The 27089-nt window shown below is 45.5% G+C and overlaps 1 protein-coding gene across 1 annotated transcript in view; it reads left to right on the top strand.

Moving 5' to 3' along the window:
• POLN (DNA polymerase nu) overlaps positions 1-27089 on the top strand; it is a 167305-nt gene that overhangs the window by 118389 nt on the left and 21827 nt on the right. The window contains exons 20-21 of the mRNA XM_030920310.1: positions 76-190; positions 23344-23426. Of these exons, the coding sequence (XP_030776170.1) occupies positions 76-190; positions 23344-23426 (198 nt within the window). The remainder of the gene's footprint in view (positions 1-75; positions 191-23343; positions 23427-27089) is intronic.

The raw sequence follows: 27089 nt of genomic DNA, 5'->3' as shown, positions 1-27089 counted from the left end.
GGTGGCTGGGGTGGGCAGCAACCACGAGGAACATTGCTGGCAAATTCTAAATTAATGCAGAACTGTATCTCACAGACTTTTCACAGATTGAATTGCGCATTCTTGCACATTTATCTGGGGATCCAGAACTTCTGAAGTTATTCCAGGAATCTGAAAGAGATGATGTATTTTCTACTCTGACTTCACAGTGGTAAGATATATGAACTCACAATATTATCAGATCTGCAGGAAGGCCAATATGAGTTTAAAACCCTGAATTATTCCAAGGCTACTTTCATAAGACAGAAATTATATATTTTTTGGTATATGTGGCTAGTAGTTAATCATTTTGAAAAGAAGAGTAGATAACTAGGATGCCATGAGTTACCTAATTGTGAAAGAAGTGATGATTCTTCTCCACTAAAAAAGAAGTCCATTCCTAGAAAATACAATAGAAATGATAAAATAACCAGCGAGTCCTGCACCCTACAGGTGAGCAACATGGAAAGAGTGAGCCCACGGTGCTGGCTGTGAGCCGCCGCCCTCCAAGGAGAGCAAGGTGCTTGCTGCACACTCAGGCCCCAGCCCGTCTGTGGGCCACAGGCTTCTTGAGCTGCGGGTAAAAGACCCTGCCTGAGTGGCTTACACTCTTGGAGAATTCCAGAGGCAGATGGGCTCGGGTTTTGTTGGGCAGCTTGCCAGGGTCGTCCCAGGCCCGTCCTTCTGCATCATATTCTCAGGACGTTGGCTTCTCTTCCTTCTTGTGGAATACCTGCTCCAGTCTCCAAAGCAGGATGGAGAGACAGGTGCGAGGCTCTCCTCTCACCCCTCTCCTCTGCCCAGGAAAGTCAAGGGGCTCTTGCAGAGCCCAGTGCAGACAACAGCTACACCCTGCTATCTAGAGTAGGTCATGCAGCTGCACCAGCTGCAAGGGAAGTGGAGAGATTCTACTCCAGAAAAAAGGAGGAGTGATTATTGTGTTAGGCGTATACATGACAGGTGTTCACCTGAGCCAGGCGCATCAGTGCCCCTTTGCGGAGGGGAGGGGGGGTGTGCTGGCTGGTGGAAGGTCCCTGTGTCTGAGTCACTGTCCCCTCCTGCAGCAGCTGCAGGCGCCACCTTTCCATCACCTTGGGCCTCTTCTGCTCCCCCTGCAGTCCCCTCACCCCTCCCTACCCTTCCCCTCCCAGCTCATTTCCTGACACCTGTTCACCCTCACGACGTCACACAGAAAGGCTGCCTAGCACCTACGGGGTGGGAGATGAGGAAGCGGATCGGGGGTCCCTCAGGGGTGGAAGCCAGAGGGGAGAAGTCAGAGGAGCAGAGTCCTAAGCAGGTGGGGGGCTTTGTCCTTCAGCCCCCCACTAGGCCGGCCCCCTGCATTTCCCTCCCCATGTGCTGTCTACCTCTGTCTTTGCTGAAGGCAGGGGGACCTGCAGGGGCTCTGGCTGCTCTCTGGCCTGGTTGCCACCCACTCTCCCTGTGCTCCCTCTTCAGCCACCCTGGCTGGTCTTGAGCACACCAGTTACCCGCCTCACTCCAGCCTTTCCTGCCCTGGGGCTCAGGAAGCTCTTTCCCCAAATGTCCGTGTGTCTCCCTCCCCAACCTTATCCAAGTGGGCCCTCCCGGCATCTCCTCAGGGCCCTCGCCTGACCACCCTCCCCTGATGCTGGGCACACTGCCACTCCTCTCTGGTCCCCGCTCATCTCTGGTCCGATGCACATTCTCATGTATTGCTCTACTGTTCATCCTGCCGCAGCATCAGCGCCCAGGGGCCGAGACCTCATCCACTCTGGTCCCTACTGTGCTCCACAAAGGGTGGGGACTCACAAAGGATTTGTCAAATAAACGAACGAATAGTATAGAACTCAAACTTGCGTTTGAATCAGAAAGTTTCTCCAAAAAGGCTACCACCACAGGACTCTTATTTGAATGACAAAATTCAGGAAGAAATATTTTATATACCAGGAGCAGAGGATTGAGAATGTTACTGTACACTCAACTGGACTTTGGAGTAGCTGTGAAATTGTGTTTATGGTCACAGCAGGAAAAGTGACAAAAGCAAAGAATAATGAAGTGTTTGCCCAGCCCAGGAAGAGGCACTGTACCGGGTGGATGTGACGAGCACGGCACATGGTGGGGTCCAGGGCAGCAGGAGCCAAGGCCAGCTCTTGAGCACTGGGTCCTGCCTCTCACCCCATATCCAGGGCGTCCTCTTGTTCTCTCCCATCCTCTTCCCTCATCCTCAGACCCTGCACCCTACCTTCTGCGACCCGGTCCCTTCACATGAGTAGGCCTCCACCCCAGTCAGGGCCCACTCTGGGACTCCAACTCTCCACCTCTGAATGCCCAGATCTGCACCGGGTCCTCGCTGGCCTCACTCACAGCTCTGCCAGTGGCCTTCCTCCTGGCATCTCTTTCCAGGTCTGTCACTTAGCCAGTCTTGCCTGTACCCCACTGAGCTCCAAAAGCACGGAGACCCAGTCAGCTCCGGCTCCTCCTGGGCACTCCGGAAAGGTCTCAGGATGGATCCCAGGACACATACAGACCCATTCTTCTCTCCGCTCAGCCCCATCAGCTGCCCCTTAGGAAGCTGTGCTCCTCTGACTTCTCCCTGCTCTCTGGCTTCCAGCCCTGAGTGATCCCCATTATTTACTTGCTCACCACTTACCTCACCGCAGGTGCTGGAAGAAGTTGCAAGGTGGTGGCAGCTGAGTCCAATAGAAATTCAGGCCATGTGGACTCAGAGAAGCCCTTAATATTCTCAACTTCCTGTCTTCTCTTGTTGCTCCAGACTTTTTTGACCTCCCACAAATAACTACTATTCTCTCTTAATCTCCAAGAAGAACCTCCCCTCTTACTTAAATGACAAAGTAGAAAGCCTAAGACAGGGGCTTCTGAACTCCCTTCCACTCTGCCTCAGTGTCTCCATGTACCCTCCTCCCCCTCTCCAATGGCTCCTGTCTCAAAGGAGAGAGCTTCTCTATTGCCAGGAATAAGGACTGTGCAGTGTAGATCTCCAGGAGCTGCCACGTGTCTAGACCTGTGTGCCTGGCTCCTCCCACAGCTGTGCAGTGTACAACCAGCCCAGCCTTACGTGGCAGCCTTCATCCATATTCCTTTTATTTCCCATGTTTTCTCTAGCATTGTTAATATATCCTTGTTGATTTCCTCGTTCCCCTCTACTGGGGGACAAAAAACCTGCTTTAGGATTCCCCTAAATATAACCTTAGAAAGAAATCCTATCTTCAACCTGGTTGAAGACCTCGTTTATTGCTTAGGTACAAAAGAAATCTACACTTACTCCCTATACTTTCTCACTGCCAGCTCTTTCTTGCTTCTTAAAACAAATTTTCATTTTACCTACATAGGGCTTTATTTGTATTTGAAGTCCTGAACTCCTCACATCTAAGACAATGATTGCCTCCAGGATGTTTCTGGCTCCGAGGTCCAGGGCCAGCAACAGCAGTGAGACCCCACCCCCAGCAAGGGACAAGTCAAAGACTCCACAGGGTCTTTGTAGATGTGCGGCAGCCCTGGTCCCTGCCTGTCCCGGTGCTTTCTCCTGTCTGTGTGCCCCCGCTCCTGGGAAAACATCCTTCTCTCAAGCTCTCACCATCTTTTAAAATCAAGATATAATTCACAGACCATAGAATTCGCCCTTTTAAGGTTACAATTGGCCTGGCACAGTGGCTCATGCCCATAATCCCAGCATTTGGGGAGACAAAGAGGAGGGGATCACTTGAGGCCAGGAGTTTGAGACCAGCCTGGGCATCATTGCAAGACTCCCATCTCTACAAAAAAAAAAAAAAAAATTTAGCCAGATGAGGTGGCACACGCCTGTCCTGTAGTCCTGGCTGCTTGAGAGGCTAAGAAGAGAGGATTGCTTGAGCCCAGGTTGAGGCTGCAGTGAGCTATGATTGCACCACTGCACTCCAGCCTTGACAGAGTAAGACCCTGTCTCTCAAAAAATAAAGTTACAATCACCGCTATCTAATTCCAGAACATTTCCATCACCCTGAAAAGAAACCTCATGCCCATTAACCACCACGCCCAATTCACCCCACCTTCCAGCCCTGGAAACCACTCATCTACTTTCTGTCTCTAGATTCTGGACACTTCACATTAATGAAATTGTACAACAGGGAACCTTTTGTATCTGGCTTCTTTTACTGAACATAGTATTTTCAAGGTTTATCCATGCTGTAGGAGGTAACAGTACTTCATTCCTTTTTATGACTGAAAAATATTCTATTATATGGAATAATATATTCTATATATTTCAATATAAATAAGCAAATAATCCATGTATTCATCTATTCATCAAATGTCCTTCGATGGACATTTGGGTTGTTTCTACTTTTTGTCAGTTACGAACAACGCATTATGCATGTTTGTGTGTAGGTTTGGTTTTGGTTTTAGCTTTGGTTTTGTTTTTTTTTTTTGAGACAGGGTCACACTCTGTCCCCTAGGCTGGAGAGCAAAGGCATGATCTTGGCTTACTGCAACCTCTGCCTTCCAGGTTTGAGTGATTCTCCAGCCTTAGCCTCCTGAGTAGCTGGGACCACAGGTACATGCCACCATGCCTGGCTGATTTTTTTTTTTTTTTTTTTTTTTTAGACAGGGCCTCACCCTGTCGCTCAGACTGGAGTGCAGTGGCACAATCTCGGCTCACTGCAACCTCTGTCTCCCAGGCTCAAGAGATTCTCCTGCCTCAGCCTCCCAAGTAGCTGGGATTACAGGCGTTCGCCACTGCCACCCAGCTAATTTTTGTAACTTTAGTAGTGACAGGGTTTCACTATGTTGGCCGGGCTGATCTTGAACTCCTGACCTCAAATGATCCACTTGCCTTGGCCTCCCAAAGTGCTGGGATTACAGGCATGAACCACTGCGCCCAGCCTAATTTTTGTATTTTTAGTAGAGATGAGGTTTCGCCATGTTGGCCAGGCTGATCTCAAACTCCTGATTACAAAGCAGCCTGCCTGCCGCGGGCTCCCAAAGTGCTGGGATTACAGGAGTGAACCACCACGTCTGGCTGAGGTTTTGTTTTGTTTTGTTTCTGAGATAAGATCTCGATCTGTCACCCTTAGTGGGAGTGCAGTGGCTCACTGCCACTCACAGCTTACTGCAGCCTCGACCTCCTGCTGGACTCAACAATCCTCCCACCTCAGCCTCCTGAGTACCTGAGACCACAGGCACATGCCACCATGCCTGGCTAGATTTTTTTTTCTTCTCTTTGGTAGAGACTGTCTTCCTATGTTGCCTAGGCTGGCCTCAAACTCCTGGGCTCAAGCAATCCTCCCTCCTCGGCCTCCCAAAGTGCTGGGATTACAGGTGTGAGCTACCACCCCTGGTCTGTGTGCAAGTTTTTATGCAGACATACATTTAAATTTATCCTGAGTATATACCTAGGAGTAGACATGCTGGGTCATAAAATAATTCTATGTTTAACTTTTTTCATTGTGGTAAAATATCTGTCACATAAAATTTACCATCTTAATCATTTAAAATGTGCAATTCAGTGGTACCCATATTTAACTTTTCCATGACCTGCTAAATAATTTTCCAAAAATGCTGCACCATTTTACATTCCCACAGGTATATGGGGTTCAAGCTTCTCCACATTCTCACCAATACTTTGTATTACCTGTCTCTTTGATTCTAGCCATCCTGTGAGTGTGAAATGGTATCTCATTGAGCTTTGACTTGCATTTCCTTGATGGGGATGGATGTTGAGCACGGTTTTGTGGGCTTGTCATTTACTCTCTGTCCCTGCCCCTCCTCTACACCTGAACACAGGTGCACCCTGGAGTGTTTTACTTGCCTGCCTTTCTCTGTGTCCCTCCTCCCAGAAGGTGTCCTTTTTTCTCACTTTCGCTTTCCTTCCAGTTAGGATATAAGAGAATATAGAATTTTTAAAGTATGTAATAAATTTAATAACACCCCTGCTCTCTCTCCAGAGATACAGAAAGTCTTAGAAGATGGTTTTAGTTCAGGCAGGAAGACTATTTTGCTTCTTGGTTAACGTTTGAGCTTTGTTGCCACCTTAGTGCTTGGATGGAATAGATGTCCTGGATTTCCTCCCTTAGAATGCATGAGAGAATCTCTCTGCAATTCAAGGCGAGTGTTGGTGATTAGATCACAAGTGTTACTTTCTTCAGTGGGCCCAGAGCTACTCTGGCTGTTGCTAACCAAGTATTACAGCAAAGCATTTTTGTCAAAGTACTGGGTGAAGGATATGGGTAAAGTAGGAAATGTATAGCATGAAATGCTTACATTAGAAATCAGAAAAGATCTCAAGTCAATAAGTTTCTATCTCAAGAAACTTGAAAAAGAAGAGCAAAATAAACCCAAAGCAAGCAGAAGGAATGAAATAATAAACAGCAGAAATCAATGAAATTGACAAGCAGAAAACAATAGAGGAAATCAATGAAAAAAGCTGGTTCTTTGAAAAATCAGTAAAATTGATAAACTCTAGCAAGGGTGACAAAAAATGAAAATAGATGATGTAAATCATCAATATCAGGAACGAAATAGGAGATATCACCATAGATTCTGCAGACATCAAAAGGATAAAAAGGGAATACTGTAACAATTCAACAATTTAGAAGATACGGACCAATTTCTTGAAAACCACAAACTACGAAAATCTAACTAAGATGAAATGGATAACCTAAATATTCCTATAACTATTAAAGAAATTGAGTTTGTCCCTTAAAAGTTCCTGAAAAAGAAACCCTCAGGCTCAGATGGCTTCCCTGGAGATTTTTTTTTTTTTTTTTTGAGACAGAGTCTCTCTCTGTCCCCCAGGCTGGAGTACAGTGATGCAATCTCAGCTCACTGCAACTTCCGCCTCCCAGGTTCAAGAGATTCTCCTGCCTCAGCCTCCAGAGTAGCTGGGATTACAGGCACCTGCCACCGTGCCCAGCTAATTTTTGTATTTTTGGTAGAGATAGGGTTTCACCATGTTGGCCAGGCTGGTCTCAAGCTCCTGACCTCAAGTGATCTGCCCGCCTCAGCCTCCCAGAGTGCTAGGATTACAGGCATGAGCTACCACACCCAGGCCCCAATAGCATATTTTAGTGGTGAAAGAATGCTTCCCCCTAAGATCAGGAACAACTTGTTAATATTGCATATTGAAGTTTTAGCCACTGCACAAGATAAAAAAAAGGAAATGGCATATAGATTGGAAAGGAAGACATAAAACTGTCTCTCTTTGCAGATGACATGATTGCCTATGTGGAAAATCCCACAGAACAGACAAAAAGAATTGTTTTTAACCCTTAGAATTAATAAGTAAGTTCACCAAGGTTGCAAGACCCAAAATCAGCTCACAAAAATTGGTCACATTTCTATAAATTGACAATGAACATGCAGAAATCAAAATTAAAAACACAATGCCGTTAATAATCACTCCAAAGATGGCCAAGCATGATGGCTCATACCTGTAATCCCAGTACTTTGGGAGGCCAAGGTGGGTGGATCACCTGAGGTCAGGAGTTCGAGAGCAGCCTGGCCAACATGATAAAACCCCGTCTCTACTAAAAATACAAAAAATTAGCCGGTTGTAGTGATGGATGCCTGTAATCTCAACCACTCGAGAGACTGAGGCAGGAGAATCACTTGAACCCATGAGGTGGAGGTTGCAGTGATCTGAGATTGTGCTACTGCACTCCAGCCTGGGCAACAAGAGCAAAACTGTCCCCCCCAAAAAAAAACCACTCCAAAGATAATAAAGTACTTAAATTTCAGTTAACAAAACATATACAAGATCTGTATGCCTAAAGGTATAAAATGCTGATGAAAGGAATCAAAGAATTCAAGAGAAATACCATGTTCATGGTATGGAAGACTCAACATACAAATAATGTCAATTCTCCCAAAATTGGTCTGTAGGTTTATAGTGCAATTCCTGCTAAAACCCAAACAAGGTTTTTGTAGACACAGAGAAGCTTAGTCTAAAATGTATGTGAAAAGGCACAGGGCTTAGAATAACTAAAACCGTTTTGAAGAAGAATAAGATGGGAGGAATCGCTCCACCTGATATTAAAACTTTATACATAGAGTAATCAAGAGAGTGTGGTGCTGACAGAAGGATAGGTACTAGATCAATGGAACAGAAAAGAGAAACCAGAAATAGACCCAAACAAATATGCTTAACCAATTTTTGACAAAGGTGTAACGTATTAGACAGGAAATAATTCTCTTCAGATTTGTGTCAAGCCGAGCTCTCATAAAGCCAACTTGAAAAGTTCATATCTACATTGGATATAGCATATGTCTTCCCTGTATTTTATTAGCTTGTATTAGTTCTTGGGAGAACTTCAAAAATAAGAAGCTTTTAATATTTGCATGGTGGTTGCTTCTAATTCCCCATCAGCAATAGTAATCCAACATTTGTGACTTACACTGTAATTAGTTGCTGTGGAAATCATTCTTATGTTCCAAACAGAGGACTAGAGTAGCATGTGGTAAAAAAGCAGCAAGATCAAATACACTCTTAAAAATGTTTGTTTCATGTAAATGCCTTATTGTTTGAAACACAAAAAGCCAAAAGGCAATTTGATGTGATATTCTGAAATACTTAGTAACGTTTTCAAAGAATAACAATTTCCTTGAAAAACCTTTAAGCTTATATAAATGGAGTTTGAAAGAAATCAACTATAAAGCCACAATTTGAGAGACTGGTGCTGACACCCAGAGAGCTGGAATTTCCCCAGGGAATGCACATCAGACAGGATCTCAGAGCTGCTTACTGCAGCTCCAGCAACTTCACACACACACACTTGTACACACACATGCACACTCACACAAGCAAAAGACACAGCCATTATGCACTGCGGGGCCCAAGACATGCCATTGAGGTGCCGCCTTCAAGGAACCATCATGTCCTTGGCTCGTTAGGTGAATTCCTAAAGGTTTTATAAAATACAAATAAAAAACAATTCTTATCAGCTGTGCATTCAACTCAGCATTTTCAGACTGAAACTTAGGAGAATTTTTAACTGCAGAATATGTTCATTTTTTCTTCTGCTTAAGATGGTTTTGGAGTGCTTCTCTGAGACTATCTCTACTTGCAGATGACATGATTGTCAATGTAGAAAATTCCAAGAAATATACAGAAAAAGTACAGGCAAGTGTGGAAGACAGTATTGCTGTCTGTGGCTCCCTGTCCAGGGAAGATGGTGCTTCCGTACCCAGTAGGTGTCAGACTTGGCCATGTGACTTGCCAATGGAACATGAGTAAAAGTGACATGTCACTCCTAAGCAAGACTTTAAGAGTCTGCACATGGTTCCTCTTCATCTCTTCCCTCTATTACAACTGCTGGTAAGGAAAAATATGCCATGCAAACACTAGGCATAAGAAAGCCAACTACTATACTAGTATCAGTGTAAACTGCAAAACAAAAAGTGTTACTGGATGAAAAGGGACATTTCATAGTGATAAAAGGGCCAATTCATCAAGAAGATATAGTAATCCTAAATTTTAATGCACCTATTAAAACAACTTTAAAATACCTAAAGCAAAAATTGACAGAACTAAAGAATGAAATCGAATTTACATTTCATTCAATCATTCATTCCCTGAAAAAGTCTCATTGCTTTTCTCAGAAGGGGAATTTCTATTTAAATCAAGTTTAATAAATATGCAATTAAGATGCCATATTGTATTATTTTGATTATTGCTCTTTTAGGATACAATTTATGTTACTGACTTCAGGCTGTCTGCATTGTTAAACGTTGATTACCATACATTATTTTTTCCTAGACCCTGTGTGGTGCTTCCTTAAGAAAGCTGTGCCATAACGATTAATTACAGCAAAGGACTCCTCCCATGATTAGCTCTGCTTCAGAGGTTCCTTTTGTTTTTTGTTTTTCATATTCAGTCATTTCCTCCTAAATGATATTGCTTAATCTTTGAGATTCTTCTACTAAAAAATTTACCAGATCCCTGGCACATCTAATTCCTTCCAGTATTTCTATAATCATTGATGATTTTTAATGATTTAGTGTTTCACAAGCCCTCAAAGTGTCCTAGCGCTACAAACCCTCTAAAGCAGCAGCTCTGCTTAGCGGGCAGAGCAGACGCCCACTCCTGTGAATGAGCAGAGCCCCCACTCTCGGTGGAAAAGCCTGGTGAACTATTTCGTCATTGCCCATGAGGAAAATGTCTTTGCATGCCTGAGGACCACGACCATTTTGTCATTTCCCATCAAGATTTTGAAGATTAGTGTGCCATACTGAGGGGGCACCCGTGGAAAAAGGGGTGAATGTCAGCCACAAATTTCTGGCACTGTCTGGGGTGTCTCTGGTTAGCTGCAGCCAAGTTCCAGAGCTTGAGCAACACACAAAGAATCACACTGCATGCTTTACAGGGAGAAAGCCAGGAGAAAATAATTGCGACAAAATTACCCTAAAAGTATTCTTCAATTTTAGTGGGCGTCAATACATGTGATTCAATGCATGGTTAATTTGGAGCTGCAATCGAGATTTAGAAGAAAAATTCACCGAATTTAAACTTTTCTTCTGACCACCTTGTGGACATCCTCCTTTCTGTACCCAGGAGCGTTCTCTCCCTCTTTTTATTCAGCATTCTATCCCTTTAACAATACAAATAGCTAATATTTATCGAGTTCTTACTATATGTCTAGGTTTTGCTAAGCACATCTGATTAAATACCAACCACCACTTAGGATGCTGCTATTGTCCCCATCTTATGGATTAGGAAACTGAGGCCCGGGGCCTTTAAGAAACGTGCCTGAGGGGGCACAGTTGTCCAGCAAGAGAAGCACCCGCCTTCCTTACCCATACAGTCTGATTCTGGAGCTTTGATCTGAGCCCGTGGGTCTTGGCAAGTCAATGCCTGGTACCTTTCTCTTGGCCTCCTGTGTTTAGAATCATCACAGTCGAGCCCTGGCCAGAAAGAGAAGGACCCTCGGCTGGGACTGCTTGGAGTCAGGAAGACTTCTTTGAAGAATTTAGGAGAAACTGAGTGTTTAAGAGTCAGGAGAAATCCAGCAGAGGAAGGGAAGGGGTGCTCACCAGGCAAAAGGAGCAAAGGTGCAAAGTGTTCAGATGAAGAGCATTGCAGAGGTGGTGTGGGATCAGGTGACGCTCAGAGGAGAAGCAATGGCCCAGTGCCTGGCTCATGGCAAGACCTCAGGTGTGGTTGATGTGTCCATCATTGGCAATATGTGGCTGTTGTGGTCATTGTAGCTCCTCTCTGTCCTGAGCTCAGGTCCAGCATTCCAGTCCTCAGGGGCGGTTTTCCCTGGCTGTCCCACAAACACTTCAAACTCAGTGGGTCTGGAGGGAGCTCAGTGCCATGGCCAGTACCTGCAGGCAGCGGTCATGCCTCCTCTCTTCCTCTCTCCCACCTCACATCCCCCAGGCCAGTGGTCCCCCTGGCCTTAGGCCTTTTCTCTGTTCCCGTTTCCACAACCTCAGCTCAGGCCTTTGTTATCTCCTACACCTACCACTGAAATAATTTCCTGGCTGGTCCCCCACTCCGCAACTCCAATCCATGCCCTAATGCTACCCCCGTTATCTCTCTGAGATTCGGTCAGATCATGCAACCCCTCCAAGCCTTCAATGGCTGACAGTATTTACCCACCGCAAGCCAACAAACAACAGCAAGCTCATGCATGAAACACCACAGCACCCCTGTGAGACTCAGAGATGAGAAAAGATACTATTGCTGCTAGTGTGTGTGGTTACTCTGGTTGATGAAATCATGAAACAAGCTTAAAACCTGGAAAGGAGGAAGCAAACCCATCATTTGGTAAAGACGGTATGATTATCTGCCTAGGAAACCAAGTGAATCAACTAAAAGAAAACTATTAAAACTGGGACCTGGAAGAAGACTAGGCACAGATTAATATACAGAAATTACCTCTCCAAATATAAACAACCGGTTAGAAAATGTGTTGGAAGAAAAGGTGCAATGAAAAAGAAAATATCTGTAATAATATAATGGATAATGTGCAAGATCTGAGACATGTGAAAAATAGGACAGATTGGAAACTTCAATTTTATGAAGATGTTACTTCTCCTTACATTAATATGTAAATATAGAAATATCCTAACAAATATGCCAAAAATGCCAAAAAATACCAGTAAGGTTTTTTTAGTAACTAGACAAACTAATCTGTAGTTTATGATGCAAAAATAATGCATAATAATCCTAAAAACTTTTTAAGAGAAGAACTAAAAAAGACCAAGTCCTGCCAGATACTAAAATATATTAATGTTAAAGTCACAGTTGCTAAAACACAGTGGTATGAATAAAAACCAGAATAGATCAATGGAAAAAAATGAAGTCCATAAAAAGACCTACTAGAATATGTGTAAACATTTAGTATATGATAAAAGATAAATGCAATTTAACTGAAAAACTGTTTCAAAGGATCTGTTAAATAATCATCTGGAAGAGCCTGGGCTTTGTATTTGCTGGTCCTGCGTATGCTGAAAGAGGGGACAGCCAGTGACACTCTTCTTATTCAACAGCTAGGTCTTGTAAGTATTTATATGGGTTAGGAATTCACACATGCCAATTTTAGCATTATTCCCTGGGCAAAAAATTTATCAAGTAAGACAGTCTATCAAAATTACAAGACTTCTTCAAGATGATTGTCACAGGACATGGCAATACATTCTAAAGTCTAGGAGTCTCGCAAGACCTCCAAAGGCAATTTTATGGTAACAGAAGAGAAAAGAGTGCAGTAGTTAAGGATATTCATGCCAGTTTTTGCAGTTCCCAGGAAACCAGGATGGCTATTCACGTGAAAGTTCCCCATTTAACACTTTTCAAATTGGGTCTGTGATTGATGTTTCTTTCTCCACAGCTGCAGGACAGAGAGAACATCTTCATTTCTTTCTTAGATTCAATTTTTTTTTTTTTAATTATGAAGACTTGCATTTTAAAGACAGACTCTGGAATTTCATTAGCTAGCATTATAAGCATAGTAGGCCCATAGAGATCATTTTTGCTAGAGAAAAAAAAAGTACTTGAGTAAACTCTTCCTGAGTTTGCTCAATAAGAGTGAAGTGAGCAGCACAGAACAGGTTTTCTTCTTCGAGGACATCTTAAGAAGGCCAGAGACTAGGGAGTGACTGTCAAGTTCAGCAATATGGAGGGTGTTGGAGAGCTTGCCAAGACCGTCAGTTTCTGTAGAGAGAATCCCATGGTCCATTTTATCATCACCATCATCATCATCATCATCATCATTATTTGTCTGGGGGAGTGGGCTCCTGGACAGACTTGTGTGGAATGTTTGGGGTAGGGAGTGATGGGTGGTGAGTCAGAGAGGATGCTTGACCATTCTGTGTACATGTGTTGGATTCATGTCCCCTCCCTGCTTTCAGCTCCCCTTCTCCGCCTTGCATTATACCAGGCACTCCCTATTCCGGAGCTCACATTCTTGGGTCTTCTGGGTGATGGCTCTTCTCACCACCAGCTGTTCACCAGCTTTCATAAATATATGGCGCTCTCTTGCCTGATGATAATCCCTCTCCTGATCTCTTTTTTCTTATAGATTTGTTCCTCTTAATTCCTTTGCATTATTTCAGTGGGATCTTGGTAGGGAGCAGAGAGAAACAGATGTGCCACCTTTAACTGGATGCCTGCTGAATGGTTTTCAGCAAGGAAGTTATCAGATTGCATGGTGCTGAGCAGAGAATGGGTTGTAGGGGGAAAAAAGGCAGAGGAGACTATTGCTGCCATCCAGATGAGGGGCAGGGAACAATCAGTAGAGACGATAAAAAGGTCCAGACTCCAGCGATATTAGGAGGTGGAAGTGATGAGGTTTGGAGATGGACTGGACGTGGGAGTGCCAGTGGGGCAATTGAGGGCCAGTAGCAGGGTGGGTGGTATGCTTTCACAACATGTGAGGGGAGGTCAGAACGAGAGTTAAGACGCAGACGTGTTGAACCTGGGACATCTCTGCTGCACCCATGTGGAGAGGCCAAATAAGTTGTCGAGACTGGAGCTCAGATGAGATAGTGGGGGGCAGATCTCAACAAAGGGTAGCTGCTGTCATGATTGCTCTTGGGCTGCACATGACTGTAGGCATGTGTGTGCCCCCGACCTGTGCACGCTTCTGAAGGGAGCCAGTCTGATTCCCTGCCACCCTGATAGGTGTGCAGCACTTGGAGGGTGAATGACAGCAACAGCACACCTTTGCAGTAACTTGCACTGAGGAGTGGACAGCTCTGATCTATGACCTGAGGCCACAGTCTATCCATGGGGCTCTTCTTCTTTCAGCCACAGATACAGCTGTCATGGCTCATGTGGTCTGACTGGGACAGCTTTTACTATAAGAGGGAGATGCCTCTTGCAAAGAGGCTCTCTGCTGGGTGCAGACAGCATAGTCCCATGTTACTCAGTCAAATATCCCTCCAGAGAGTTTTAATTATTTGTTAAGGGCTCCAGGATTGTGTTTTCTGGGGGAGGTTTGGGTAAAAAGCTCAAGGACTGATCTTCCTTCCTGCTTTCCTACCAAATAAAAGTAATCAACCCTCATACATTGCCATTGGTAAATAGTGCAGCCACTGTGAAAAACAGTCTGGCAGTTCCTCAAAAAGTTAAACACAGAGTTACCATATGACCCAGCAATTCCACTCCTAGTACATACCCAACAGAAATGGAAACGTATGTCCACACAAAAACTCATACATGACATTCATAGTGGTATTAGTCATAATAGCCAAAAGGTGGAAACACCTTACTGTCTATCAACAAAACAAGGAAGCAAGATATGGTCTATCCATAGAGTGGATTGTTGTTCTGCCATAGACAATTAATCCATTTACCTTTAAGGTTAATGTTGATATGTGAAGTTTTGTTCCTGTCATATTGCTAATTGTTTTCTGGTTGTTTTATAAATTATTTCTTTCATTTTCTCTGTTTGTCATTGTGGTTTGGTGGAATTCTGTAGTGGTGCCATTTGATTACTTTCACTTCCTCCTTTGTGTGATTGCTTTACCAGTGAGTTTTATACTTTTGTATGTTTCCATGATGGTGAATGTCATCCTTTTGCTTCCAAGTTTAGGACTCCCTTGAGCATTTCTTGAAGGGCCGGTCTAGTGGTGACAAATACAGTCATCATTTACTTGTCTGGGAAAGACTTTATTTATCCTTCATTTATGAAGGTTGTGTTGCTGGATATAGAATTATTGACTGACAGCATTTTTGTTTGTTTGCTTTTTCTTTCAGCACTTTGAATATGTCATTCTATTGTTTTCTGGCTTGTAAGGTTTCTGCTGAAAAGTCCACTGTTTTATGGGGTTTCCTTTATAGATGACTAGACACTTCTCTCCTACAGACTTTAGAATTTGCTTTTTATTTATTTTTTATTTTTATTTTATTTATTTATTTTTTTTGAGATGGAGTCTTGCTCTGTCGCCCAGGCTGGAGTGCAGTGGCATGATCTCTGCTCACTACAAGCTCCGCCTCCTGGGTTCATGCCATTATCCTGCCTTAGCCTCCCAAGTAGCTGGGACTACAGGCACCTGCCATCATGCCTGGCTAATTTTTTGTATTTTTTTAGTAGAGACGGGGTTTCACTGTGCTAGGCAGGATGGTCTCAATCTGTGATCCTCCTGCCTCAGCCTCCCAAAGTGCTGGGATTACAGGTGTGAGCCACCGCGCCTGGCCAGAATTTGCTCTTTAACTTTAACTTTAGACAGTTTGATTATAATGTGCTGTGGCAAAGTCCTTTTTGCCTTGTATTTTCCTGGGGATTGATGAATCTCCTGGATTTGGATGTCAAAAATCTCTTGCTAGACAGGAGTTTTTCATATACTATTTTGTTAAATAGGTTTTCTAAGCCTTTTGATCTCTCTTCAACCTCAGAAATACCAATAATTTATAAATTTGGCTGTTTTATATAGTCCCAAACATCTCAAAGACTTTGTTCATTCTTTTTATTCCTTTTTCTTTAATTTTGCCTACTGGATTCCAAAAGACCTGTCTTCAAGTTCTGAAATTTTTTCTTCTGCTTGGCCCAGTCTGTTGTTGAAGCTTTCAAATGTATCTTATATTCCCTTCAATGAATTTTTTAGTTCCAGAATGTCTGTTTAGTTGGTTTTGGGGGTTTTGTTTTTAGAGATATCTCTTTGGTAAGTTTCTCATTTGTGAATTAATTTTAATTCATCCTGAATTAATTTTCTGAGTTCTTTGTATTGATTTCCAGATTTCTCTTGCATCTCAATGAGCCTCTTTAAAAATCAGTATTTTGAATTATTTATCTGGGATTTTGAGGATTTCTGTTTTGGTTAAGATCTATTGCTGGAGAATTATTGTGTTCCTTTGAGGGTGTCATATTACCTTGCTTTTTCATATTTCCTGTGTCCTTACATTGATTTCTGCACATCTGGTGTAACAGTTGCTGCTTCTTATTTTTTAATTTACTTTCATTTGGGTGTGGGGGTTCCTGAAGATGTGACTCTCTGTTGGTTGGATAGGACCCTTTGGCTTTGTTTCTGATTGCATGCAGTAGTGAAGACTCTATGATTTCTTTGGCTTTGAATAGCATTAGTGGTATCTGTGGTTTCTTTGGGATGTTAGGGTGTAGGTATTGGTGGAGGCTGTGGTAAAGTTTTGCAGGGACTAAAATGCCAAATGGGCCTCTCTTCAGGTTTCAGCCACTCTCTGTTAGTGAGCTAAGCATGACTGTCCTTGTGCCCTGGGACAACATATGCTGGCACCTGTATTGGCGGTTCCAGGCAGACCAGTTCTTGGGCCTCTGGTTGGCTTTCTCAGATGCCATTTGTACTAGTGATGTCCTGGTTGGGTGAGTGGGCTCTTGGGCTCCTTGGCAGCCAGGATGGTTTGAGTGATGGTAGTAGCAGTGGTTGTGAGATACTCTTTTGGGTCCCAAGTGCTGTGCATTTGTGTCAGCAGTGGTTGCAATGGGCTGTGCAGGCTGGCCCCCAGGCCAGCAGGCAGCACTTGCAGGTAGGAGCCAGCTGAGATGGTAGTGGTATGGTGTTTATGCCTGACCTCTGCCCCCCTGGAAAAGTGCTTCAGTGTCCCAGGTGCTGAGTTGGGTTGTGGAACCCCCAGGACCCTGGATCCTGCACTCTGTTGGGGACGAAGGCAGGCATAGCCGGACCAGGTGAACTTGTGCTGGACCCCAAGTGGTAAGTGCCCCTCAGTGGAAGTTCATGCACCTGCCTTGGTGAAGGGCTAGGGATGGCATGGCAATCCCCAGGCCCCTGGTGAAATGTTTGAGTGAAGGGCAACAGCCACTATGCTGAGGTCCTGCTATGAGAGTGAAGGCCTGTTCCAGTGATCACAGCCTTGGCTGGAGAGTGGGAAACTTGTGTCCCTCTCACACCCCAGTCCAATCCAGGCATCCTCCCCCATCCCAGCTGTCACAGCTGACTCACTTTTCAGTCAGACCTGGCAACTCACACCTAACCCGCAACTCAGCCCTGGGCTATAAGAGCCCCTACCCAGCTCAAGACCAAGCCTCCACAGCTACTCTCGTCCTGCTCAATTCCCAGGGAAAGTGCCTACTTTCAACTCTGGTGACTGCAGCCCATGCCATGCTTGCTTTCCAATTCTAGTTGTGGGAGCTCACACTTTGCTCACATCCTTGTTCCATAAGTAGCAGCCCAAGTTTTCCTAATGCCTAGGCCTAATGCCATTGTTTCATGGCACCACACAGTCTGTTAGGAGCTAGGACCAACTATGACGTCTTACTCTAGCTACTTAGGTCTTAGGAAGGATGTGGGACCCAGGGCGTGTTCCCTACCTGGAGCAGGGCTGGGGAGGGTTCCGGTGCTCTCCTATGACCTGGATTGTATGATCTCCCAGTGGGAAAGTGGACCACAGAAAGATATCACCCCCTCCAGTACTGGGGAGTCACTCTGGTTCCCAGCCCGTCCCGGCCATGCAGGCTGCCTGTTTTCCTTCTTCCTAGATTGTGTTTTCTTTTGCTTTTCTTTTGAACTGCTGTGTTCTGTCTTGGATAATGTATTCAAAGTGTGATTGTCTACATAGCATTTTGGTTCTTCTAAGTGGATGAGGCATGCTTGAAATGCATCTAATCAACTGTCTTGAAAAAAAAAGATATTTCTTAGTATGATTTGTATTGTTTGTGTTTCTTTTCAACACACTCCTATTTATGAGACTTATGTATTCTCCTTTGTTTTCTTTAGCCTTATTTAAGTTTTGATTTTTTTTTCATGTTTAGGCATTTACTCAGTCTGGACCCCATTTTTGTGATTTGTGTGGCAACAAAGATCTAATTTGATTTTTTCCACCATGGCGAGCCAGTTGTCCCAGGTCAATGCATGAGGCCACATCCAGTGTTTCACCTCTGCAACACACCAAGGCCCATGAGCCCCAGCACCGCCACTGGGCTCTCTGTTCTGCTCTGTATATGTATTTCATCATCATCTTTTCATGATTGTTTTTACTTTAATGAGTTTCTAATTTATTTTTGTGTATGATAGGAAGTAGGCATTTAACTTCATAGTTTCCCAAATAATGAGTCAGTTCCAACCCAGTGTAGATTTAAAATGCCACATCATTGACTATGTTTTAAAATATACTACAGCCTGTTTGGGGCTTTTACTTTGCTTCCCCCGATTTATCTATTTTTACTCCTGCATCAGTATTGAGCTTTGTGTACCTTTCCCTGTTCTTCCTCATTACTCGCCCTTTTTAGCTTTGGCCTGACTGTTCCCATTTGTTTTGTGTTTCAGAAGAAATTTAGAATTGCTATCTTAAGTTTTCACCCCCCACTCCTCCCGATACCTTAATTGAAAGTGTGCTAAGGTTAAACTGGATACAGCAAAGTTGATGTCTTTTCACTGTTGTATTCTCCTGTCCAGGAGCATAGCACATCTCCCACTGTGTCCTTTAATGCCCCTTCCTTGTTGAAAGTCTGGTGCATTTCTTCTTAACCTTATTGTCAGGTATGTTGAGGTTTTCATTGCTATTGTGAGTGTGGTCATTTTATTATAGTTTATGTTTATTACTAGTAGGAAAAGCTATTGACTCTCCTGTATTTACTGTGGAATTTTTTACGGGTAATTTTTTCTTTATAATTTTCATTGGTTAGAAAAAATTTAAATACCAGCTATCAAAATAACAAAAACCAAATTTTCGTAAGCCCACTAGACTTACTTGTGGGCTTTCCCCCACATGTTTATCTGCAATTTTATGACTTAAAGTCGAGTCATACTATATAAATGATTTGCAACCTAGCATAATTTTTGGATCTCTCTCTCTCTCTCTCTTTTTTTTTTTTTTTTTTTTTTTGAGACAGGGTCTCACTCATCACCCAGGCTGGAGTGCAGTGGCACAATCTCAGCTCACTGTAGCCTCAGCCTTCCGGGCTCCAGTGATCCTCCTGCTTCAGCCCTGCACATAGCTGGGGCTACAGGTGTACATCACCATACCTGGATAATTTTTTTGTATTTTTAGTAGAGACAAGAGTTCATCATGTTGCCCAGGTTGGTCTTGAACTGGATCACTTTTTTAATAAACTTTTTATTTTAGAACAGTTTTAAATTGACATAAAAATGGCAAGGATGGTACGAAGAGTTCTCATACATCCCATCCCTGCTTCCCTGGTATGAATGTTTTCCATTAATATGGTACATTTGTCACATTGAATGAACCCAATACTGGTGTGTTATCATAAACTGAAGTCCACACATGACTTAAATTTCCTCAGTCTTTCCCTGCTGTCCCCTTTCTGCTCCAGGACCCCCTCCATAACACCACACTGCATTTAGTCACAGTCTCCGTAGGCTCCTTTTGATGGTGACACTTTCTTGGACTTACCCTGTTTTCAATGACCCTGATGCTTTGAGGAGGACTGGTCAGGTGTTTTGTAGAATGTCCCTCAGTTGGTGTTAGTCCCATGTTTTTCTCATGACTAGAATGGGATTTGGGGTTTGAGGGAGGAAGAGCACAGAGGTGCAGGGCCGTTCCCATCACACTGAATGAGGGACACGCACTGTCAACAGGACTTACCTTCCTGATGCTGACCTGGGTCATCTGGCTGATGGCATGTTTGTCAGGTTTCTGTACTATAAAGATACTCTCTTCTACTCTGATTCCACATGGAACTCTTTGAGACCAAGTCACTAAGCACAGCCTCTAATTAAGGAGTTGGGGGTTATGCTTTGTCTTCTTAAGGACAGGGTATCTATATACATTATTTGGATTTCTTCTGTATGGGAGATCTGTGTTCTCCCCCATTTATTTATTTAATCCTTTGAATCCAAATTCGTATGGATTCATGAATATTTATTTTTTACTTTGGGCTATAATCCAATTTTTTTTTTGTTCTCTTGCTTAAATTGTTCCAGCTTTGGCCATTGGGACCTCTTTCAGTTGGCTCCTGTGTCCCTTTGACTTAACCTCTTTAGTGTGTGTTTGTGTGTGTGTGTGTGTGTGTGCACGTGCACACACATTTATCACTTCCTTACTTACCAGCACTAGAAGATATTCCAGGCTCATCTTGTATGTTTCCTGCCCCAGTCCTGGAATCAGCCATTTCTCCAAGGGAGCCCCATTTTTCATTGGAGAGTGGTGTTAAAGGCCAAGCTCTGGTGCTGGGTACTCTTTGCTACTGAGCAGGTTGCTTCTAGGCCCTCTCAGCTGACAGAACAAGAAGTTATGCATGCATGTCAACCTTATATATACACACATCTTTAAATATTTCTCTGTGTAACCATGTGCATCGACATGGAGCTTATCATGAGTTCATACTGGTGTCTCCAGTGCTAACCCATTACCCATGGATCATTCTAGCTCCTTCCCTTGCTTATGTACCTGGCATCAATCTAAACTTACCAAGACCTCTATGATACATTTTAATTTGGTTAAATTTAAATATATTTTATAAAATAGTCTACAAAAATGTCATGTAGTTGTTTATTCATTTAAACAGGGTCTTACTCTGTCACCCAGGCTGGAGTGCAATGGCACACTCATGGTTCACTGCAGCCTCAACCTCCCAGGCTCAAGCAGTCCTCCCACCTCAGCTTCCCAAGTAGCTGGGACCACAGGGGCATACCATCATGCCCAGCTAAATTTTTAATTTTCATTTTTGTAGAGACGGGGGTCTTGCTATGTTACCCAGGCTGGTTTCGAACTTCTGGCCTCAAATGATCCTTCCACCTCAGCCCCCTAAAGTGCTGAGATTACAGTCATGAGCCACTGCACTCAGCCCGTTTTGGCTTTTTGCTTCTTATCTAAATATAGCCATTAACAATGCCAAGTTTAAGGGTAGCTAAATGAGGTGGCAAAATAGCTTAACACAGCAGAAAAAGGGGGAAAACTGGAAATGCATTGGTACTTAGAAATTAGGTGGCAAAAAATCAGTGAAGTCTGGGATGTCAGCAAGAATGGTGGGGTACACAGCCCCATGGGCCCGTCCCCCAAAGAAACATTGAAAAATCTAACAAAACTGTCGTAACCAACTTCATCAAAACTTTGAAAAATAGGCGAAGGTTTACAGCAACCAAGCAAATGCTGAATCAAGAAAAAGACAAGCAGAGTATGGTGACTCATGCTTGTAATCCTAGCACTTTGAGAGGCTGAAGCAGAAGGATCCCTTGAGACAAGGAGTTCAAGACCAGTCTGGGGAACAAGCAAGACCCTACCTCTAAAAAAAGAAAAATAAGAAAAAACTTAAAAATGGTAGGAGAGCTAGGTGCAGTGGCTCACGCCTGTAATCCCAGCACTTTGGGAGGCCAAGGCGGGCTGATCACAAGGTCAGGAGTTTGAGACCAGCCTGGCCAACATGATAAAACCCCGTCTCTACTAAAAATACAAAAATTAGCTGGGCATGGTGGCAGGTGCCTGTAATCCCAGCTACTCAGGATGCTGAGGCAGGAGAATCACTTGAACCCAAGAGACGGAGGTTGCAGTGAGTCGAGATCATGCTACTGCCCTCCAGCCTGGGCGACAGAGTGAGACTCCATCTCAAAAAAAATTAAAAATGGTAGGAGAGCCTTGTGATGACTCTATTTACCCTCCTCCCACCCCCCAATCTTGAAGGCAGCAGCATATTCCTAGTGTGGAACCTGGTCCCTGCTTCTGGAGGCAGAGCACACCTTACTCAAAAAGAAGTGGGTATTCTCAGCAGTCTGGTGGCTGCCTGAAGGGCTGACACAGTCACTTGTCATTGTTTCACCTAACTCAGAACCCACTTGCTGCAGAAGAGTGGCAGACATTGCTTGGAAACATTGTAAGGCAAATAACTTGCAGCTTCCTGGAGCTAAAAATTATAGTTGAGGCAAACAATGAAGCACTGAAAGCTCTGGAAGAAAAACTGAGGAGAGAGATGCTTTTGGAAATTAGAGCATTCAAAAGTACCTGTGGATACCAGGAAATGTAGAAAGCCCCATACATGCGCAGGGAGCTTGCATGCTCAGAAAAGAGCTAAGAAGACCTGAGTTTCACCTGGGACTGGTCTCTATGCTCAGTGCAAGTAGGAAGTGAAGGCTAAGGTAGAGCTTGTGAACAACCTGGCTAAGCAATGAAGGAGGCCCCAGCACAAAGTCATTCACAAAACAGATTGGGAGAAGTTTCTGTTACTTTTTCTGTCTCTCTCTCTCTCTCTCTCTCTCTCTCTCTCTCTCTCTCTTTCTCTCTTGGCTTCTGAATCTGAGATGCCCACTCCATCAGAGAGGCCTGGTGTAGATGATAAGGATGTTTACAAAAGCAGCAGGCAGGAGGCGGCACCCAGGGCACCTGGCAGGCTGCCTATCCTTTGGGGATGCTCTCGGAGGAGGAGGGACTCTTGGTGGTGCTGGGAGTGCCCTGGAGTTCCTGTGCTACTCAGATGTCTCAGCTTTAATCTCTGGAGATTGCTGTGGTTCAGATGCTGGTCAAATGCTGAGTTGATCCTTATTCTGTCTGAATGCTGTAGCCACAGGGTGAGGCTCACCCCCATGGCCTCTGTCTGTGGGAGGTCAGGACAGAGTTGCTCATCCAGTCAAACAGTGGGACTAGATAGGCCTAGAAACCAGCTCCCCCACTGCAGCAGACACAGACGTGGCCCAGGCCCAGGCACCCCAACATGGGGAACAGGCTTTCCTGAAGTTGGGTGGGCATGCCTTTGGTGAAAGCAGTTTTGGGTTTTGATTTGTGGACACCTGGGAATGTGGCGTAGTGCTTGGCTGGCAGTAGCTGCTGCAGTGTTGCCAAAGGCATCTGCCTGGGGCCCTTGCCAAGCTGACACCACAGGTATGGAATATCTCCCGTCCCGGTGAGCCAGCCACCGTGAAACTGTGAAGAATTTCCAGAGGAAGCGCAGTGGTGGGGCGTGTGGTTAGACTGCCCTGCACTGACAATGCCTCCTGTGCCTGAACACACATGTTCTCTCCATGCAGGAAGGACGTGCCCATGGAACGCGTGACACACGCAGACAGAGAGCAAACCAAGAAGGTCGTATACGCGGTGGTCTATGGAGCAGGTAGGCTGCAGGCTGGGAGCTGGGGTCTCGGGGTCACCTGTAAGCTGGCAGCTGTGTGCCTGTGTTTAAACGTGGCTGTGCCTCAGAAATCATCTGTGAGTCCCTGGGTGTTGTTTATGCTCTGATGACACCTGCAGCCACCAGACACTGGCCAGACCACCCCACGCGCTGACCTGCTCAGAGTCACGTCCAGTCTCTCAGGGGGAGGCCACAGAGGTGGGCAAGTCAAGTGTGACCAAGACATTGGCTCCACCCCTACACCATACTACTGTGCTAGGCACCACTGCTGTGCTTGGAGACCTTCGAGGAGACCCTTGTCCCCACACATGCCAAGACATTGTAAAGTTAGACAGCCTCAAGGTGTGCAGTGCTTGGACGCATTGCCACATCTCAGCATGCACCCCGTCTCCCTAGGGCAGAGCTCACCCAGCTGGGCCACACAGCCAAAGCACCCCACAGAAGGCAGAACCAGGCCTTGGGCTGGGACAGGACAGTGGGGATCCAATCTCAGGGGCAGCAGATAGGACAAAGCAGGGCTAGGCCAGGAAGGACTGGAGGCCAGAGGTTTGGGCTGCCTGGGGCCTCTTCTGCAAGCCTCTTCTTCCCCTTTCTTTTTCGCTTCTCTTCCTGCTTCTGCTCCTCTCCCTCCTTCCCCCTACCCCCGAGCCCCAGCGCCCATGTCAAAGCAGGCCTTCTACTCCCTTCCATTCGCCCTTCTTCTGCTCTCCCTTGGACTCCCTGACATGGGTTGTCTGGGGTTTTTAAATTCTTTTCTGGCCCTGGGTCATGCTGAATCAGTGTGGCCTAATTTCCCCAGCCCGCCAGCTCCTTCTTAAGCCTGTTCAGACCTCCTTTTCCCTGTGATCAGTTCTTTGAGCAGCAGGGCTTGTGCAAAGACCCTGAAAAGAAGATTCACCATCCTGCCATGGAAACCCTTTGTTTATTCACAGAAAAGCAGCAAAACCAAACAAGCTTCAGTGGAAGAATAATGGGGCAAGCACATAGTAGATTGTCCCTAAGAGCTGCCCTAGAGTCTCCATTGAAACTGTGGTGCTGTTGAACAAGAGTCCAAAGTGCCCCACCCCGAAACTGTGGATGGCTGGCTTGTCTAGAACCACAGCCAATCAGCCAGGCTTGCTCCAACCTCAGAGCTTTGCACTGCTCTTCCCTCTGCCGGAACGCCTGCCCCTGCACCACCAGGGCCCATCCCTCACTTCTGCAGACCTGCGTTCAACTCTCCCCTGTGCAGCCTTCCTCAACCACAGTATTTGTTACCCATTTCTGGGTAACAAATTGCCAAAAACATAGTAACTTAAGATAATACACACTATCCCACAGTTTCTCTGGGTGTGGGCATGCCATAACTGGGTCCCCTACAGGGCTGCAGTCAAGGTGTTGGCTGGGGCTGTGGTCGCATCTGTAGCTGGGGAGGGATCCACTTTGTTGGCTTCTGTTTTTTGTTTTTGTTTTTGTTTTTTTGTTTTTTTTGGAGACAGTCTTGCTCTGTTCCCCAGGCTGGAATGCAGTGGCACAATCTCGGCTCACTGCAACCTCCAACTCCTGGGCTCAAGCCTCCTGCCTCAGCCTCCTGAGTAGCTGGGATCACAGGCACCTGCCACCACGCTTGGCTAATTTTTCGTATTTTTAGTAGAGATGGGCTTTCACCATGTTGGCCAGGCTGGTCTTGAACTCCTGACCTCAAGTGATCTGCTCGCCTTGGCCTCCCAAAGTGCTGGGATTACAGGCGTGAGCCACCGCACCTGGCTGGCCTGTTTCTTGCTGGCTGTCAGCTGGAGGTGGTCTCAGCTCCTTGCCACATGGGCCTCACACCTTGGGCAGAGCCTACATCTTGGCAGCTCTGCTCTTCAAACCAGCAAGGGAGCAAGATACGCCAGCTCTGCACCCACTTGCCTGTTCATGGTCTCATGCACCAGCTCGAACATGGGCACCTCAAAGATAGGAGCTCATCAGTTTAGCTCACTGCCTGGCACAGAGAAGACACAGGAACAAATTAGTGGACTTGGTGGTCTCAGCTCCACTTTTGAAAACATTCTGATTGTGTACGTGGTTTTTGGAAAATAGACTAAGAAACTTTGTTTTAAAGAACTAGATTCTGTGAGTGACAGTAGTGTGACATTGGATTGATTCTCCTCAGAGTTGCTTGGTCCACTTCCTCCTCTCAGCCTCTTCTATGCTGTACCCCTGAACCTCCCTGGGGCCTCTGTCTTGAGGGGAAGGCATCACTCTGCCAAATTACATGAGAGTTTGTTGCCTTGTATCCTGCTCCAGCATCTTGTGTTGCAAACATAACATTTGCTTCTGCTCTGCGGGCAAGACATCGCCTCCCCAATCCTGGGCCAGGCAGCCTGGACTTGATCCCCAACCCTGTCACCTCCTGACTGTGTGGCCTTGTACAAGGCCGTCCGCCTCCCTGTGCCATCTCCTCCTGGGAAAGTGCTTTCATAGGGTGGACGGGGCCATACCTGGCACAGTCAGCTCTCATCTGTGTCATCTGCCATTATGTCTGACTCCTACTTCACTTCTGTGCCATGTCAATGAACGCCTCCAAGTGCCTGAGCAGCTTCTGTAGGTCTCCTGTGGCAGCCCCGGCCTTGTCCCCAGCTGGGGCAGCCACCCCAAATCCAGCCAGGAGGGAGGAACACAGAATGAGGGTGCCGAGCACCTGCCATGGGGCTGCTGTGCTCCGGCAGGATGGCTGCCCTGACCTCCTCAGAAAAAGGTGGTCTTCTCTGCCACCCATGTGGCTCCTTCTGGAGTATTCACTTTCTTTTTCTTTTTCTTTTTCTTTTCCTGGAGAGGAAAAGAGCTGCATTTTGTAAATAAGCACTGAGTCATTAGCCATAATGTTGAAAAGGGTAATTTGGCTGCTTTTAGTTGTGACAGTGACATGGGTTCCCACCCTGAGCCTCCGGCTCTGCTGCTCCCATTGTTCCGGTCTGGCTTGACAGCTGGAATTACTGTGTATCCGCTGCTGTGGGCTTAGGCTGCATCTCTGTTCTCCTTGTGTTTGAAACTTTGTCACATGAGCTGGGACTGAGGAAGCCCGTGAGCTTGCCAGGCCTCCCGGGCCGCTGGGCACCCTTTGGAAATTCCATAGAGGAGCTTTGCACCTACCGGCTTGCAGCGGATTGCAGTGACGTGTTTTCACATAACGTACCTCTGAACGACTCACAAATGCTGGGGGCATGGGGCAAGGCATGGTTCCTACACATTATTGAGAAATCGGCGACATGACTATTGTGAAAACTGTAAAGAAGATAGCAGAGGAAGCGGCAGGACTGTGTGAGAGGCAGGGGAGATGCCCCAGAGGGTGCAGGGTCTGTACGCTCAGCCCCCGCAGCCACTGTGGAGGAGCTGGCGGGGAACACAGGGAATCACAGAGCAGCCACTGTCCGGGAGCCTTGACCCCAGAGGCTGGCTCACAATCTCACTGCTCCTCTATCAGTCAACTGAATTCAAATATCCATCCCCAGCCTGACGGCCCTGCTCATGGCCGCTGCTGAGCCCAGCAGGAACCTGCCTTCTCCTGGAAGCAGCTCCTGACTCCTCAGATCTTGCTCTGAGCCCCTATTGCTCCTAGAGTCTAATCCTTGAGTCTTCTCAGATGACTCCATGACTCTGAAGCTTGCCTCCACATCCAGT

Source organism: Rhinopithecus roxellana, chromosome 2 (genome assembly GCF_007565055.1).
Source record: "Rhinopithecus roxellana isolate Shanxi Qingling chromosome 2, ASM756505v1, whole genome shotgun sequence".
Classification (NCBI taxonomy): Eukaryota; Metazoa; Chordata; class Mammalia; order Primates; family Cercopithecidae; genus Rhinopithecus; species Rhinopithecus roxellana.
This window is presented reverse-complemented; position numbering and strand designations above follow the sequence as displayed.